This window comes from Culex quinquefasciatus, chromosome 3 (genome assembly GCF_015732765.1).
Source record: "Culex quinquefasciatus strain JHB chromosome 3, VPISU_Cqui_1.0_pri_paternal, whole genome shotgun sequence".
Lineage (NCBI taxonomy): Eukaryota > Metazoa > Arthropoda > Insecta > Diptera > Culicidae > Culex > Culex quinquefasciatus.
The window spans coordinates 174,358,837-174,375,291 of NC_051863.1; the positions used below are offsets into that span (position 1 = coordinate 174,358,837).

Genomic DNA, 16,455 nt, shown 5'->3' on the forward strand with positions numbered 1-16,455 from the left:
AAACTCTTTGTGGTCGTACAAAGGTTCATTGTACTCAGAAAAATAAGCTTTATCGCTGTAAACAATAATATCAGCAATCTAAGCTTCATTTTAGGACCCAATTGGGTCAGGATTTAGAAAAAGTCACGCGTTGCAACGTCACGCTACATATTCCTCTCTCAAAAATAGAATATTCGCTTAAAATATTGTTTCAACACTGTTTCTTATAGGAAATTTAATGTACTTTCCGAATCTGTGATAACATATGTACCTTTTCAATGTATTTTTTAGTTACAGCCGAAATACTGAAAAAAGATAAGTCAAAGCGTTGAAACGTCACGACGGAATGTGTCAATTGAATTTTTTTCTTTGTACTAAATAAAATTTCATTAAGACAAATGGGGAAAAGAATAAAACAGTATTATTTGAACATAAATTTGAAGATTTTTTTTTGTTGCTTTCTTCTCTATCTCTGCTCTTCTTTGGATATGAAAAGTTGAAAAAAAAATCTCAGCTAATAAAAATACGCATCAATTCAAATCGAAACACAAATAAAGTTGTAAAGTCAAAATTGAAAATGTAACCATTTCGAATGTGGCGTGAAATTGTGACATGATTTTCCCCGAGCGGTTTTTTTAAATATTTTATATCCACTTGAATACAACACACATTGTAGATGTGCACAAACCCAACACGAACCTTTTTGGAGTTCATCAACACTCCACCCTTCCGGCCGGGCCGGACCACCTCACAAAGTAACTATGATTGATGGCGTTTCGATGAGGTTTCATAATTGACTTCGTCACCACCGGTGTGCTCAATGAACGAGCAATTCGATGTATCGATTGCTAAAAACGAGGTCCTCGGAAAAAGGATAAAATCACGTGTGAAAAGGGGTAAATCACGTGGGACTCGAACAGTAGCGAAATTAGCTGAAATCCCTTTTTCGAGGACATGACGATTGATAATCCGGTGTGCTGTGTGGTTTGTTGAATGGAAACTGATAATTTTCGCTGAGTTGGTTCGGGAGCTTTAATCGATTGACGCGGATGATTGAGTGTGGACACGTGGAAATGGATGGTGGTTCCGGGAGCGCGCGCGCCCGGACATGTGCAACTGTCACCACGTTCAACTCTTTTTCAAACGTCTCGCTGACTCTGTCATTACATTTGCATTTCCCTCTAGGCTGTTGGGTGATTGGCCGTTGCAAATCAATAATGTCGAATTGATGGATGCCGCTAAAGTGCATCTGGCGCTCCCACGACACGACACAACCTTCGAGGTGACTCATTCAACGACCCGCTCTCGTCAGAGGAAATTAATCGCCGTCAGCCAGATTCACTGCTGCAAAATAATACATTCTTCGACAAATTCAAGCACTGCCAAATTCTTCTGTAATTTTATCCGTTTTGCCAAGTTGTTTAGCGCGCGAACATCGCCTCGCTTCTTGATTTTCTCTTTCAACTCTTCGTCTGGAGGTCGGAGGCAAGATCTGTCGAGAAATACCTGGCATTCCTTTCCCATAAAGTGCCAGGACCGGCTTGGCAATTTCTTAGCAGCAGTTCCCCATGTGCCCCGCCAAGTAAAACGTGTTTGTTCATGAAGCACGAGGAGCACGCGGGAAACGGCAAAGTCTCGTCATCACGTTTATGGTTTTGTGTGTGCTTTATTTAGCTGAATTGAAGCGAGAATGGAATCCGCAACTTTTTGTAAGAGGTTAAGTTTTTGGCACAGCTTTGACGCTGTAAATTTGTAAATCTTTTAGCGATTTTGAATAGTTACGAATTGAAACGAATGAATTATTTTTTCTTCTTATGAAAACAAGTGTTAATCGTAAAAAAATAACGACAAAAATCGTGTCCCAATTTCACGCCACATTCGAAACGGTCACGTTTTAAATTTTCACTTGTCAATCCCGTTAATTGTTGTCGCCAGCACAAAAACCACAATTAATGGAAAATTCATACCGTTCCCTCTGAATCCATTTAAATGTTCGGGGGGATGTTTTCTTCGTTTTTCACACTCGGTTGCCTTTTTTCGGATGTTGCACGTCAATCATTTACATCCCGACACAAAATTTGTGCCTCCTTTCAAACAGTTTTCAAGAGGAAAAAAGGTTGAATGATTGAATTAATCGTTTTTATCCCTTTTTTGGGTGGATATCGGTCCCCGTTTTGGAAGTTCGGAAAATTAATTATCTTGAAATCTTTTTTCGAGTCTCTTGTAATCACTAAATAGATTCTAACAGATAACACAATTCATAGCATAAACCTAAACAAACAAAAGCGAGTCAGTTCTTGGTGAAGCCAAACTTGGCCAGCTTGGCCACCCCGGACTCGCCCTTGTCCGTTTCGTCCAGCTTGCGCTTCTCGGTGGCGGGCGTTCCGGCCTGCGGTGTTGTCGTCGCCGCCGAGTTTTGCGCCTTAAACTGCCGCATGCCAATCTTGATCAGCTCGGCGTCGGTCGCCGCGTCCGGGTGCTGCTCCTTGAGGCGGTTCTTGTTGTCCTCGAACCAGGGCATGAACTTCGGGCCGGTGGCGGAGTTTTTCGGCTGGTTCTCGTTGTTCTCCGGTTCCAGCGTGGGTGGCACCTCTTCCGGGTCGACGGTTTTGGGCGAACTGAATCCGATGGCCTTGCCGGTCAGGTGACCGAGCGGGTTGGACGGCGCCGGCGAGGACTTGGACGCACTGTCCGCGCGCTTGAACGGGTTCTTGCGCATCACCATCGGCATCGGTTTCTGAAACAGATTTTATTTTGTAAAATCATCAATTCGAACGTAGAACGAGAAAATCTTACAATTTTCGGTGTGGTGTCCCGCCGGGTGACGGCCTCGACCGTGATGTGCTGCAGCTCGGCGACCATGGCCGCGTTTTCCCGGTTCGTTTCCAGCTCCTGTTGCTCCTCTTCGCGTTCCTTAAAAAGAGAAAAAAAAAGTTACACAACTCCTTCGAACCGGATTTGAACCAGTGACCTATGGATTACTATTGAGAGCTTGCCGAAGCACATCTACAGTCCACCGCTCTACCAACTGAGCTATCGAAGGTTCGATGGACGGGGGAGCAACGTGCGGACGCAGTTCGGGTGACGAATAAGAACAAGAAGAAGAGCGCGGTTAGAAGATCGTTGAGCGTTCTTGGTAGAATCTTGGTGAGCTTTTGATTAGGGTGACCGCAGAATTGATACCGTCAACTGGAGCAAATCAGGACTATAGTCTAAATGGAGACAGCACTCTTAAGAGCACTTTAAAGCTTTTAATTTGGAAATCGATGCACTATTTTTGTTAATCTGTACTTGTTCTATTCTATGCCAATCAAAAATATCCAAATATTGTGCAGTAACAAGGCTAAAACACCTGTCCCAATTCGCCCCATGTGTCCCGTTTCAACCCAGATGATGGTAGGGTTCTATATTCATCCAATTTGCTACTTGTCACTTTATGAACCAATTGTTTTGCAAATCTTGCTTACTCACTTCAGGTTGTTTACAACTTGCTGAGCTGTCTACAACTTGATTTAAATTAAAAAATATTTTTAGAAGCTGTTTTCAAACGTCAATGTGCTGTTGAGTCTACTTGTTTTTTGAAAAAAAAAAACATCACTTCCAATCAAGCTATTGCAAAAAATTACAACAACTCCTTCGAACCGGATTTGAACCAGTGACCTATGGATTACTATTTGAAAGCTTGACAAAGCACATCTACAGTCCACCGCTCTACCAACTGAGCTATCGAAGGCTGGTGAATTAATGATTTTCCTAGGGTCTTTTACTCTGCAAAGGTAGCAACGTGAATTGTCGCCACCAGGTAAAGTTGAAAAAGAAAAAGCATGTCAAAAAATCAAATTTCTCTCGAACTGTTTCAATTGCAAAATGTATTTTAAATACACTCAAACCCCGATGGTTTGACATCAACTGTTGTCAAACGAACGGGGTCACGTTTTAGTTTGACACCCCTTTTACACGGAGTTCACACACACTACCAAACGGTTGTTTTGATAGTGTGCGTAAGCGCCGTGTAAAAAGTGACAGTTCGTCACTTTTTAGTTTGACTTTGACCAACCAACGGGGTACAAACTAAAAAAGACCAACCACCGAGGGTTTAGTGTAATCAAAACAAACAACACAATATAATTAAGCCAACGTCGAAGTGTATACAAAGAGTCTATCCTACTCGTTTCTAATGTAAACTGGCGTGAGCAGGATAGACTCTTTGTTTAAACTTAGACATTAACCCATTTTCATTGTTTTGCTTGAAATGTGAACCTTTAGGGATGGTTCAACGACTGACCCTCAAAAAGAGCTGGTCAAAGAAAAAGCTTATGTTACTGAAACTGTCAAGATTTGAAACTAAATTTCAATCAACAATCGTCAACTCTACCCTGCGCGCAATCCAATAAGAATCGACGAAGAGAGCTACTTTATCGCCAACGTCGACGAAGCGACGATGAAAACCCGAAAAAGCAGAGGGGAAAGGTCGACCAAGAGCGAGCTAAAAATAGAACGCGCTGCTAAGGGCATCTCCACCGCAGGGACCTAATTGCGTTGCAAAGCTAATTTGGCACCCGCGTCAAGCCCACCGCGGTACTTGTGCGAGAGCTAATTTAGGTTCGAGTTCATCCGTGTTCATCCGAATCTAAACAAAACTCAGGTTAGCTCCGGGATCTACCGGGAGCAAATCGTCTGACGGATGGTTTTTTCAAGCAAAACAATGTAATTGGGTCAATTTGAGTTTGTAAACAAAGAGTTTATCCTGCTCACGTCAGTAAATGTTTACATTAGGAGTGATGATTGATTTTTCGATTTCAATTCTTCGAGTTTGGAGATATTTTCCTCCCGTGCTGCAAGTTCACGCATGAAAATGACTTTTGGTAATCTGGGGTGATGCAGTTTTGTTTTTTAGGTTAGATTGGGGCTGTGTTTGATTAATTTTGGACAACGCATTGTCGATCTACTGCCAGACATGCAAGAGACAAGTCATTTGTATTGAGTAAAAAGCAAAATTCAAGCAAAACATTTTAAATAAGCCAATACGGATTTGAAAACAAGCAATCCGAGCAGTTGGGTCCTAAAATGAAGCTTAGCACAGACAAACAGACATGAAAGCTAGAACAAATTCTTGATCAAAAAGTGGGACCAGTTTAAATTTGAATTTTGTTTGCTCACTAACGACATCTGTTGTAGATTCCTAGAATCATTCCTTTTGAAAGGAAGCAGTGCATGTTTATGTATGCGTGCATGAGTATATGCAGCTAGCTGTCAAAATTAAAAAAAAATCAAACCAAAACAATGAATGTTGATTTTGCCACCAACAAGTCAATCGATCCACGAAAATTGTGACCGGAACGCCTTCGTTCATCGAAAGCGGTTCTGAACTAATGTGTTCTCAACGTTTTCAACATCCTTCGATGATTTAGAATTCCTGATAAAGCGATTGAAAGTGTGCGCCGCGCTGTAGATAGCGGCGGTTACCGCGGTGATGCAAAACATTTTTGATATCAAATCCATAACATGTCGTAGATAATCATTGTGAAATGAAAATCTGACTTCCATTCCATTCTCAGAGTTCACCTTCAGCTTCTGTCCCTCCACCAGCCGACCGTTCTTCTGGACCATGGCCTTGGAGGCATCGGCTACCTTCACGTACTGGACGTAACCGAAGCCCTTGGAACGTCCCGTTTCCTTGCCCATCACCAGCCGGAACAGTTCCGAACGGAGCAAATTCGGCCGCCAGCTGCTGCATGGTGATAGATCGCAACAGTTCTTTGCCCTCATTAGGTTCCTTGGCCTTAGCAGTAGCGAGTTCGGCAATCGGAGCAGGAGCATCCCGGCTCCGAGACGGAGCGCCTCGAGGATTCGGCACGATTCCGGCGGTTAGAGGTGTCATGCGCAGGAGGTAGCGGCGCCAATTTCTGACTGAGAAATTGGGGGCATTTGGGGGCAATCTGAGAAGTTGGCGAAGATCAATCCGGTGGCTAGGTCGGTGGAGAATTTTCTCGAGCAGCAAAACGAAAATAAAAAGGAAACAAACAAAAAGAAAAGGGCAATCAAGATGTGAGACAGAATCGTAAAAGATGAACCAGCAGACATGTAAGGAGTCATTTAATCTGACCAATTATGGGAGCGGGTATGTCCTCAACGGGATGCACAAGCACGACAAGACAGAGGAGGACAATATGGACGCCTGCATACGCATGAAATCGGAAGAACTGAGCAGATGATCAAGAATTCTTACACAAGTTTTTTTCAGAACTCCCGCCGGCAGCACCACCAAAACAACGAGCCCCGAGCAAATTCTCAACATTTACGAGAGCATCATCGAGGCTTTTTTATTCCACCGACCGAATCTGTTAGCGGCTCAAGTGGCCGCTTCCTAGGCGACAACCCGTGCTTGGCCATCGGATCAACGACGGGATACCGCAGAACCATTTCAATCGGAACAGTTAAAAAATCTTTTTATAATCAGAAGTGCACGTGTAAGGCGGGAAGAAACGATGAAACAAAACAGACAGACAAGGAAAATGAAAGCTGTCATTTGAAACGCTGTCACTACGCACAAGGGCGCCTCTGGTGGGTAATCCGAAAAGTAATAACCATGCTTCTCGATATTTGAAAAAAAGTTCGTTACATTTTTGGGACAGGTTGGTGACCTCGACTTTCATGTCTGTTTGTCTGTGGCTTAGATTGCTGATATTATTGATTACAGCGATAAAGCTTATTTTTCTGAGTACGACCACAAAGAATTTAAAATGGATTTTTAAATCAATTTTGAAAAATTAACTTCGCGGTCCTTCTTGACAGAAAAGCTCCTACTTGACAGCTCGTTCCAAGGGGACCATAATTGATCCATCGAAAAAATGTTGTCTTGTCAAAAAAAAAATGCATTAAAATGAAAAACAGTGATCAGAAATGGTTTTTAATCGTGTTTTTTACCGTTGTATATAAAAATTTACATAGGGCTTTAGTACCCAATTCTGATCTTAAATTCTTAAATTCGTAAATTCTTAAATTCTTAAATTCATAAATTCTTAAATTCTTCAATTCTTCAATTCTTCAATTCTTCAATTCTTCAATTCTTCAATTCTTCAATTCTTCAATTCTTTAATTATTCAATTCTTCAATTCTTCAATTCTTCAATTCTTTAATTCTTCAATTCTTCAATTCTTCAATTCTTCAATTCTTCAATTCTTCAATTCTTCAATTCTTCAATTCTTCAATTCTTCAATTCTTCAATTCTTCAATTCTTCAATTCTTCAATTCTTCAATTCTTCAATTCTTCAATTCTTCAATTCTTCAATTCTTCAATTCTTCAATTCTTCAATTCTTCAATTCTTCAATTCTTCAATTCTTCAATTCTTCAATTCTTCAATTCTTCAATTCTTCAATTCTTCAATTCTTCAATTCTTCAATTCTTCAATTCTTCAATTCTTCAATTCTTCAATTCTTCAATTCTTCAATTCTTCAATTCTTCAATTCTTCAATTCTTCAATTCTTCAATTCTTCAATTCTTCAATTCTTCAATTCTTCAATTCTTCAATTCTTCAATTCTTCAATTCTTCAATTCTTCAATTCTTCAATTCTTCAATTCTTCAATTCTTCAATTCTTAAATTCTTCAATTTTCAAATTCCTGATTTTGAATTATTTTTTTTAATTTTTGATAAAAATTGTGTTTTTGAATGTAAGAATTTCGGGTTTTTCGTAAATTTGTAAATTTTACTTAATTTCGATCCCTTCCGTGTGGATCAATTAGGTTTTACGCCGACTCGATTTTTAGGTTAGAAATTTGACAGTTCGGCTGCACTGTTTACATTTTTGCACGTGAGTCTAAGTAAAAACGTGTGTGTGTGCGCTCGTGACGTCACGCTGTAAAACCTAATTGACAGCGCAGTGGACTCACAATCCAGAGGTTGCTGATTGGTACTAGCAATAGTGGCCGACAACTCTAAAGACAACTTCTTTTTTACTCCATTTCGACCAAAAATCTATATCTGTCCTTTTAATTTCAAAATTCTGTATTTTGAGGTTTGGCGGGGATTTTAAATATTATTATATCGAATACAAGATTATTAAAAAGGAAAATTCCAATTCTTCGATTTTTTCATGAGAACATATTGCAAACAAGCACCGCGTGAAGAAACGTCAAACGCCACTTTTCGTTTATGCTGCGTACCACTTAAGAAAAATCTTTTCGTGACCCTTTCCCTGACCGTTTCTTGGGCGTTTTTTTATATGGAGTTTTGCGTTCCTTCGGATCTGCGTATCAGCCTTTACGGTACAACCATTCAAAATATTTTTAAATGAAATGAAAAAAATAAATAATAAAAATAAACGTATTCGTAATTTTTTCTTACTCCTCACTGACGTGAGCAAGATACACCCTTTGTTTACAAACTCACATTGGACCAATTACATTGTTTCGCTTGATATATATTTTATACATAATTTAAAATGTTCAAATCAGTTTAGTTATTTTTAAATTTTGGGCATTCATGTTTAAATTTTCGGTGATATTTTTTTTATATTAATATATGTGGTTGATTATTTTTATTTAAAAATACAAAAATATATAAATTCCACAACTTTTCAATTTAATAAAATCGTTTTGAACTAAATTACTGATTTCTTTAATATTCATTCAAATTTGATATTCAAAATAAATGCATCTTCAACCAAAACAAATACAAATTATTCAAAAATCGCCGAAAAATTAGCCACCGGCAGCTCGGGGACTTCTCGAGCACCTATCTTGGCTACTCGACGGATCCCCGATGAACTTTTTCTTCGCTGAATGAACTCGAAGGCTAATTTAGCTTTAGCTTTGCTACCGCGGTGCGAAAGTTGGGGTTCAAACATGTCGGGAGCAAATCGGGTGAACTCTTTCAAAATTTTGAAAATGATATTTTATTGATGTAAGCAAACAATTTGGACATATAATGCAATTGGAAGCATGTTCTATCATGCTAGAATGTAGTTTTATTGATTTCGATCAACAGAACGGCTACAATTTGAAAATGAATAAATTAGATCCCCGCGGTGGGCTTGATTCGGTAGCCAAATTAGCTCCCAGCGGTGCGAAAACGTGTATTAGCTACGGAGCAAAGCTAAAACTGGGGATCCAACCGATAGGTTTGCCACGCAATTAGATCTCTGCGGTGGAGATGCCCTAAACGCACCCTTTTGCTCCGATGGTCGATTTTGGCAGTGATGCCGGAAAATTGAACACTATCAGCAATTTGAAATTCACTTTCAAAATGCATTGATTTTCCAACAAAAACGTGCACTTCCCGGAACACCGACGAGAAATTCAAGTACCTAGAACTTATACGCTACTGCGAGACTTCAAACTCACCTGCTGCTGGAAGGTGGGCAACAGCGGCGCCAAACTTTCCGCCAGGTGGTACCGCTTGATTTTGCTCGCGTATTTCATAAAGATCGGAACCAGCTGACTCGAGCCGATCGTCTCGACGAGCTCTTTTGCCCGCTGCTCCGTCTCCGAACGGCAAGCGAGCTGAAAATGAAGAATTTGATCACTTTTCAATCTTGATTTGCAAGTAAGATTTGAACTCACAGCAAACAGCTTGATGGCGGTCTCCTTCAGCACCGTTTCCGCTTCGTCCGACTTGATGTACACGGATCGCATCAGCACGTCCTCGAGCGCGCCCTTTTCCCCCTCGACGTCGCACAGCGGCTGCGAGAAGGTCGCATTCATCGGCAGCGGGCGCGGGTTGGTGAGGGGATATTTGGCCCCGCGGCACACGATCAGCTGCACCTGCTGGAGCGATTCCGCCACGGTCACGATGAAGAGATTGTCCGAGGCGCCGGCTTTGTACTTGTCCGCGTCGAGGATCGGAAACCACATGTTGGCGGTCGCGTGGTAGATCCGCAGGATGCCAGCGGAATCGTACGCCACCGGGGAGCCCTTGTCCGAGTAGCCAAGCCAGCAAAGTTCGGCACCCGGAGAGAGGCAGAGCGGAATGTCCCGGCAGCGGAGTTTGTACTTGACACAGGTCACGATCATCAGGTTCAGCTGCTGATCTTCGTTGGCCGGCGAGCGATGGTACGCGACCAGGAAGTGATCTCCGAAGGCGGCCATTGCTACGAGAGGGCCTGGCGCGGACAGGACTTCGCGTTGAGTTCCTCGAGTGGTGAAAATCCGCAAGAATCGTTCATCAGTGGCAACCACGACGATCTTGTCCGACGCGACAACTCCAATAATTTCTTCCGTCCCCGGCATCGTACAACTCCACTCACGATTCCCGAAAGAAACCAGATTTATGCAGACGAGCTTGCTTCCCTTGTTCTCGACTTCGGAACCGCAACCCATCGCCACCACGGTTTCACTCAGTCCAGCGACCTTGTGGTTCAAATAGTTGTTCAAATGAATCCCGTGATGTTTGCTCGAGTCGTGAAACTCCACCTCAATCGAGTTTTCTTTCTCATCACTTACACTCCGGTGCGCTCGAATGATGCCCACGTGGTTGTAGCACATGTACCGATTCTCAAAGTTCACAGGCGTCGATCCGGGTTGAAAGTATTCCTGCATGTGGAACGATTTCGCCACAACCTTTGCGCTCGCGACCGATCGCGAGTCCTCGTCGTCGTGATCTTCCGCTTTCGCCTTGCCCAGCATATCCACGAACAGGTCATCATCCGCTTCCGGCACCATGTACTGACTCTTGAGCTTGTTCACCGAGATTGTGTTCTCGTCATCGTCGTCCGATTCGTCCTCGACGGGTTTCTCACCTGCGACGTCTAGAAGTAAACAAAGCGTCAAAATAAGAGTGTTTCCTGTGAACAATAAAGATCTAACTTACACTTTGAATAAATGTCCTCGACGTCCATATCATTGTCCAACTCCATGTCCCCGTTCGCTTCCCTCTCCGCCATCTCCATCAAATCATTTCCATCGTCCAGCGACTCGAAAACATCCTTCACTTCCCCAACCTGGCCCTGATCGTCGCAAATCACCAGCTCTCCGTTGTTCTTGGGATGCCACGCCAAACCAATGATTGGATGTGGTTCCGATGCGGCAACCTCCCCCTCAATTAGCTTCTCCGTCTTGTACTCCCAAATAGCAATGTCACCCTTCTCCGTTACGGCGGCCACATAATCCCCCCGCGGAGAAAACGCACATCTGGAAAAGTTCGCCGAAATTTTCGGATGTTTCAGCACCTTCCGCTGTTCCCACGAGCTCGTGTCGACCACCACAATTCCCTGATCTTTCGGGTACGCCAGCAAATGACCCCGCGATGGTTCAAACGCCGGAGTGCCGTACAAAACGTTCCCCTCAAAGCTCTTCACCTTCCTCAGCCCACCGAACGTCTGCACCAAATCCTTCCCGTTCAGCTTCCAAATCCTAAGCTGACCATCCCCGCAGCTCGCCGCCAGCAAATCCTTCCGACTGACGTCCATACTCAGCACCGGCCCATCCAGCCCCCCCAGCTCGAACTCGTCCCCGTCGACCGGTTTCACCTTGATCGTCCCGTCCTCCGAACCCGCCGCCAGAAAGCGCTCGTTCCGCGCCAAGCTCGTCACGAACGCCGTGAACCGAAACTCGATGCCGTCCTTCTCCAGCTCCGGGTACTTGTACGCCTGGACCGTGTTCAGATCGGTCGCGACCAAAATCCGCGACCCACTGTGCAGCACCGCCCAGATGCTCTCCGCCAGGCAGGACGTCGTGGGGTCTTCGTCGTACACCCCGTCCCAGATGCGGATGTCGCCGTCCTGGCCGATCGAGATGATACGGCTGGAAAGTTGGACACAAATTAGCCCAGAGATCTTCCGAGTTATCTAGAATACTCACTCGCCATCGTCCTGGTACGTGACGCCGGTGTAGCCTATGATGTGGCCGTACCGCATGTTGGAACGCTTGAACGGCATTCTGGGGCTATGATCGCTGGCACGATTAATCAAGAAATTGTTACAAAAATCGTTAAAATTACGAGAGAACTACGGACACACGAAATCGGATTCGCGTTTTGCTTCTTGAAATGCTGGTTCAACGATTTGCGCGCCAAACCGACTCGGTGACGTACTGAAACACTTTTGTTGTGAAACGGTTTGAAACGAAACGGACTGTGGTGAAAGCTGTACAATCAGAGATGTACAGACATTTTAGAGTGTCACAGACTTTTCGATCATGGTTTGTAAAACTTTCTTTTTAAATTGAAAATTAATAACAATCCAAATGTATTTAAAATTTGAGTGGTATTTACATTCAAGACGTTACGTTTTATTTTATGTTGAGTTTGCATTAATATGGAGTTCTTTCCAGTTGATGTAAAATTATGTATAGGCATTACGGAAATTTCATCTTTATGTTGCACATAAACGATTTTAATTTTGTGCAATTTTCTTCAATTATTTTTTGTATGTTAACATATTTAAAATAAATTTTTCATTTTTATTAAATATAAATAACTTTAAAAATATGGTTTGGTACGCTATAAGTGAAAGTCATCCAATAAAATGACAATACAAATATAATAAAAAAGCAGACAATTTAATCTCTTCAAAATTCCACAATCCTTTAAATTTCTCTTGCAAAAATTCCCTCATCAAACATCCGCTGCCACTCCGTTCCGCGAGGGTACTCGTACTGCTCGACCGCTTCCGGTTTCAGCTCCGTAGAATAGCCGGGCGCAGACGGTGCCACATAGCACGCCTTTTTATTTATCGTAGCCGGATGCAGGAACTGTTCGTGCTGTTGATCCACAAACTCCACCATTCGCCCGTCCATCGTACCGGAAACGGACGTAAAGTCCCACAGCTGCAGATGCTGCACCATTTCGCACAATCCGACTCCACCGGCGTGTGGACAGACTTTTGCTGTTAGAAAAAAAACATTAAAAATTTAAATTAAAAAAAGAGATAGTGAACTTACTGTTGAACTTCTTCGCCATCAGATAAACGGACAAGATTTCGTTAACGCCGCCAATTCTTGCCGAATCGATTTGGCAAAACTCCAAGGCTTGAGCTTGAAGGAATTGTTTGAACATGACTCTGTTGCAGCACATCTCTCCGGTAGCGACACCGATTCCTAGAGGTCTACACGAAATATAGTTATAAATTTGTTTATAAACATAAAATTTCAAATTTTCACCTTAATGCGTCAGCAATCGCCTTGTGGCCAAGGACATCGTCCGGCGACGTCGGCTCTTCAATCCACAGAAGTTTGAAGTCTTTCAAGTTTTTCATCCAGTCGATGGCGGTGTTCACGTCCCAAACTTGGTTGGCATCAACCATCTTAAAAAAAATAACAAATTTATCATTTTTGAAAAATTTTAGAAAGCTCACACTCACCAATTTATTCTCCCACCCAATTTCCTCCCTCACCAGCCGGCACCGCTTCCGGTCGTTCTCCAAATCCTGCCCAACTTTGATCTTGAACGCGGTGAAACCTGCCTCGAGGTACTTCCGGCACAGGGACCGAATCTGGTCGTCACTGTAACCGATCCACCCGACCTGCGTGGTGTACGCTGGATACCCGTTCGCCACCAGCTCATCGATTCTCGCCCGCTGGCCCGTTTTACCCTCCCTCAAGATGCCGACCGCTTCCTGCGGTGTAATTGCGTCCGTAATGTAGCGGAAGTCGATCGTCGAGACCAGCTCCTCCGGTTCCATCTCGGTCAGCAGTCGCCACACCGGAACGCCCCGGATTTTACCCCACAGATCCCACAGCGCGTTGACGATGGCGGCCACCGCCAAATGGGTGACGCCCTTTTCCGGCCCGATCCAGCGCAGCTGCGATTCGCTGGTGATTTCGCGCCAAAATTTGGCAAAGTTGCCGTAAATGCTGGCGGTGGTGCGATTTTCGACGAATTTCTTCAGCGATTTTACCGCCAACAGGACGATGTCCGTTCCGCGACCTATTTATTATTATAAATTATTTAATTTTATAAATTAAGTAAAATTTTAATTCTCAAACCCAAAGTAAACGTTAATCCATTGCCGTAGGTTCCCTCCGCAGTTCGTATCGTAACGTAAACACAAGAGTAATCCGGGTCAGTGTGCTGAAAATTATCAATACAAGATTAAACCGAAAGCTTAACAATGCTCAATCAAAGAACAAACCATCGCATCCGAACCGTGAGCTCCGAGGGAGGTTGGCCAGCGGACGTCTTTGGCCTCCAGCGTAGTGATGTTCAAACATTTGTCCCCGCTAGCCATTTCGAGAGATTCAATGTGACCCGCTTCAAGCTCTATTAGACACTGCACTGGATTTGCTGCTTCACAAACATGTCCCTGTTTCGTTTTAATCAGCTGTTTGAGCTAGGTTTAATCTTCTTCGGAGATGTTTGTGTCCCTTCTCGATGTATGCCTTAACGCACACGTTGAAGTCAGTTCTTCTTATCTGGATGCAAATAAGAAACAGACATGTACAAGATGTAGATTTAAAACAACAACCGAGGCACGTATCTTCGGCGAGTTTAAGATTTTGGCTCTATTTCCAGTTTGAGCCCGATGAAATTACATGCCTTTCCCTAAAGGCCGGCACATGCTGATTCATGTTGGTGCAGAAATTCGTTAAATTGAATTTAATACAGATTATTTTAGAGTGATGATCAATTATCTTCGAAAATGATCAACGGCTTCACCTTAATGTGTACATTTTTCAAAAATAGCTTCTCGAACACCGATATCATGTTCCTTAATCTTAGCACACCTATTCGTTTTCATTGATTTTCATTTCAAGTACAAATTAGGTTTTCTGAATCGGCTCATTTGATACATTTTTGACTGAAAAGTTTCCAATATCTTAAGAAAAACTGTAGCCAAATAAGTTTGCCAACCTCCCGTGGTCGAGTGGTTACGGGATCCGCCTAACAAGCGGAAGGTCAGAGGTTCAATCCTCGGGTGGCAGCTTTGGAGCTTTGGTCATCCCGCAAAATCAGTACAGGTTTTTCTTTCCCTGCTGTCTGCGCTTTGGAGAAACCTCGAGTTAGTCAAAAATGGACTACTCGGCGAAGAGCTCCAATGCCAACTGACGACAGTCGGGTCAATACGAGAGAGCCGAAAAACTGATGACAAAGGGGAGAGATCTAAAAATAGCCAACAGGGACCGCTCCAGTCCCCGTCCGTCCTCATCATTTGAAGTTGGACATCAACAGCCTGCGAGCCACAACAATTCTTCAAAAAGTTGCTCATTTCTCCTTCGCTAGGTCAACTACAACTACTTAGCTTCGGCTGATCTGTGCACTTCGGAAGATAGTTGACTGGCCAACTAGCCGAAGATGCGCTAACAGATAGGGGAAATCTACCCTTTCCAATCAAACACCTATCTTCGTCATATGGAGAGTTTGATGCTCGATTAAAGCTCCAAAAATACTATTTGGGCTATAAACTTACCAGCAACAGCACCGCCTCGAGTAAGCACGCAAATGTATGCCACTTACTGGCCAAAAAGATCACATTTAATGCACTTTTGATCATAATTTGTATTTTGCGAGACCACTTCTCATCATTTTGTTGGCACACACAGTGACACACACGAGAATCCTCAAACGCTTAATGAATATCGCCAAAATTAACTTTTCACTTTCGCTTACTTTTTCACGGCGCTTAAGATATGAAATTGCTTCCAACTACCGGCAACATGTTCTTTTGATCATTAGTAAGGCACTCACTTGAAGAATAATCCCGAAAAATGTAATAAATTAGCAAGCGCCATCAAAAAAACAAACGCGCCAAGTCGTTTGACGTTTGCGTTTTGACGACCCATTCCAAACGAAGGCTGAAGAAAACCGAGCGAGAGACGAAGGCAAAAAAGAACAAAGGCTGGCCGTCAACACCACCAGCAGCACAGCCAGCGATGCCAGGAAACATTCCCTATAAATGCCACTTTTCGTGAGTGTTCGTTTGAACTGTCAGCGCAAATGGCAACACTCGACAGAGTGTTGGAAGAAAAAAGAACTAAGCCGATATTAGAAAAATGGGCGTGGCCCAATGCATTAGCTTCGATTAGAATACCCTTGGGATTTTTTTTTTGTTAAATGCTTGGTAAAGAAATAGAATAACTTTTAGTGAAAGTGAAAATAAACAGAAATGTTCACAAAAACTTGCTCTACTCGTTGGTGTACTTGGTTTTAGTAAAATTCAAGGGAGACTCTAGATTATCCAGCATCATTCAAACACGACCGCTTATTAGGATTAAAATGGGTAGATTTCCCCTACGATGAGTGTTCGGACTCAAAAAACACGAGAGGAGAATTCTTCCTTTCGCACAACCACGCTTCAACGCACTGCGTTCAGGCGCACTCTACCAGTGTATATGTGCATTGGAAAAAAGACTGTAAACAGATAGCTTGATTCTTCTCAATAAGATTCGAGCAAAAATTGCAGCCTTAAGAGTATAACAGGGAATCACAAAAGATAGTCGCTAGGACGGTCGAGGTGAACTAATCCCAATATCTGCCCACAAGGCGGACTAAAAAAAAAAAAAAAAGTTCACAAAATAATTGAATTCAAAAATTTTACAAGAA

The 16,455-nt window shown here is 42.9% G+C and overlaps 2 protein-coding genes and 2 non-coding genes across 4 annotated transcripts; all 4 read right to left on the minus strand.

The window, feature by feature from the left end:
• Positions 1-2,186: 2,186 nt before the first annotated feature.
• LOC6047079 (WD repeat and HMG-box DNA-binding protein 1) lies at positions 2,187-11,921 on the minus strand. Its single transcript, XM_038264035.1, has 6 exons — positions 11,778-11,921; positions 10,789-11,720; positions 9,543-10,726; positions 9,324-9,482; positions 2,776-2,892; positions 2,187-2,716 (listed from the first exon to the last, which is right to left on the minus strand). The coding sequence occupies exons 1-6, from the start codon at positions 11,852-11,854 to the stop codon at positions 2,270-2,272; spliced, it is 2,916 nt and encodes a 971-aa protein (XP_038119963.1). The 5' UTR covers positions 11,855-11,921; the 3' UTR covers positions 2,187-2,269.
• Positions 2,923-3,022, minus strand: Trnay-gua. The gene is made up of 2 exons: positions 2,986-3,022; positions 2,923-2,958 (listed from the first exon to the last, which is right to left on the minus strand). It is a non-coding gene; the product is annotated as a tRNA-Tyr (tRNA).
• On the minus strand, positions 3,612-3,712 carry Trnay-gua. Its single transcript has 2 exons — positions 3,676-3,712; positions 3,612-3,647 (listed from the first exon to the last, which is right to left on the minus strand). It is a non-coding gene; the product is annotated as a tRNA-Tyr (tRNA).
• A 534-nt stretch (positions 11,922-12,455) lies between the features above and the next one.
• Positions 12,456-14,320, minus strand: LOC6047078 (mitochondrial enolase superfamily member 1). The gene is made up of 6 exons (XM_001864150.2): positions 14,048-14,320; positions 13,902-13,986; positions 13,277-13,842; positions 13,077-13,219; positions 12,858-13,021; positions 12,456-12,802 (listed from the first exon to the last, which is right to left on the minus strand). Exons 1-6 carry the CDS (start codon positions 14,141-14,143, stop codon positions 12,504-12,506), a joined length of 1,353 nt encoding a protein of 450 aa, XP_001864185.2. The 5' UTR covers positions 14,144-14,320; the 3' UTR covers positions 12,456-12,503.
• Between the last annotated feature and the right edge of the window lie 2,135 nt (positions 14,321-16,455).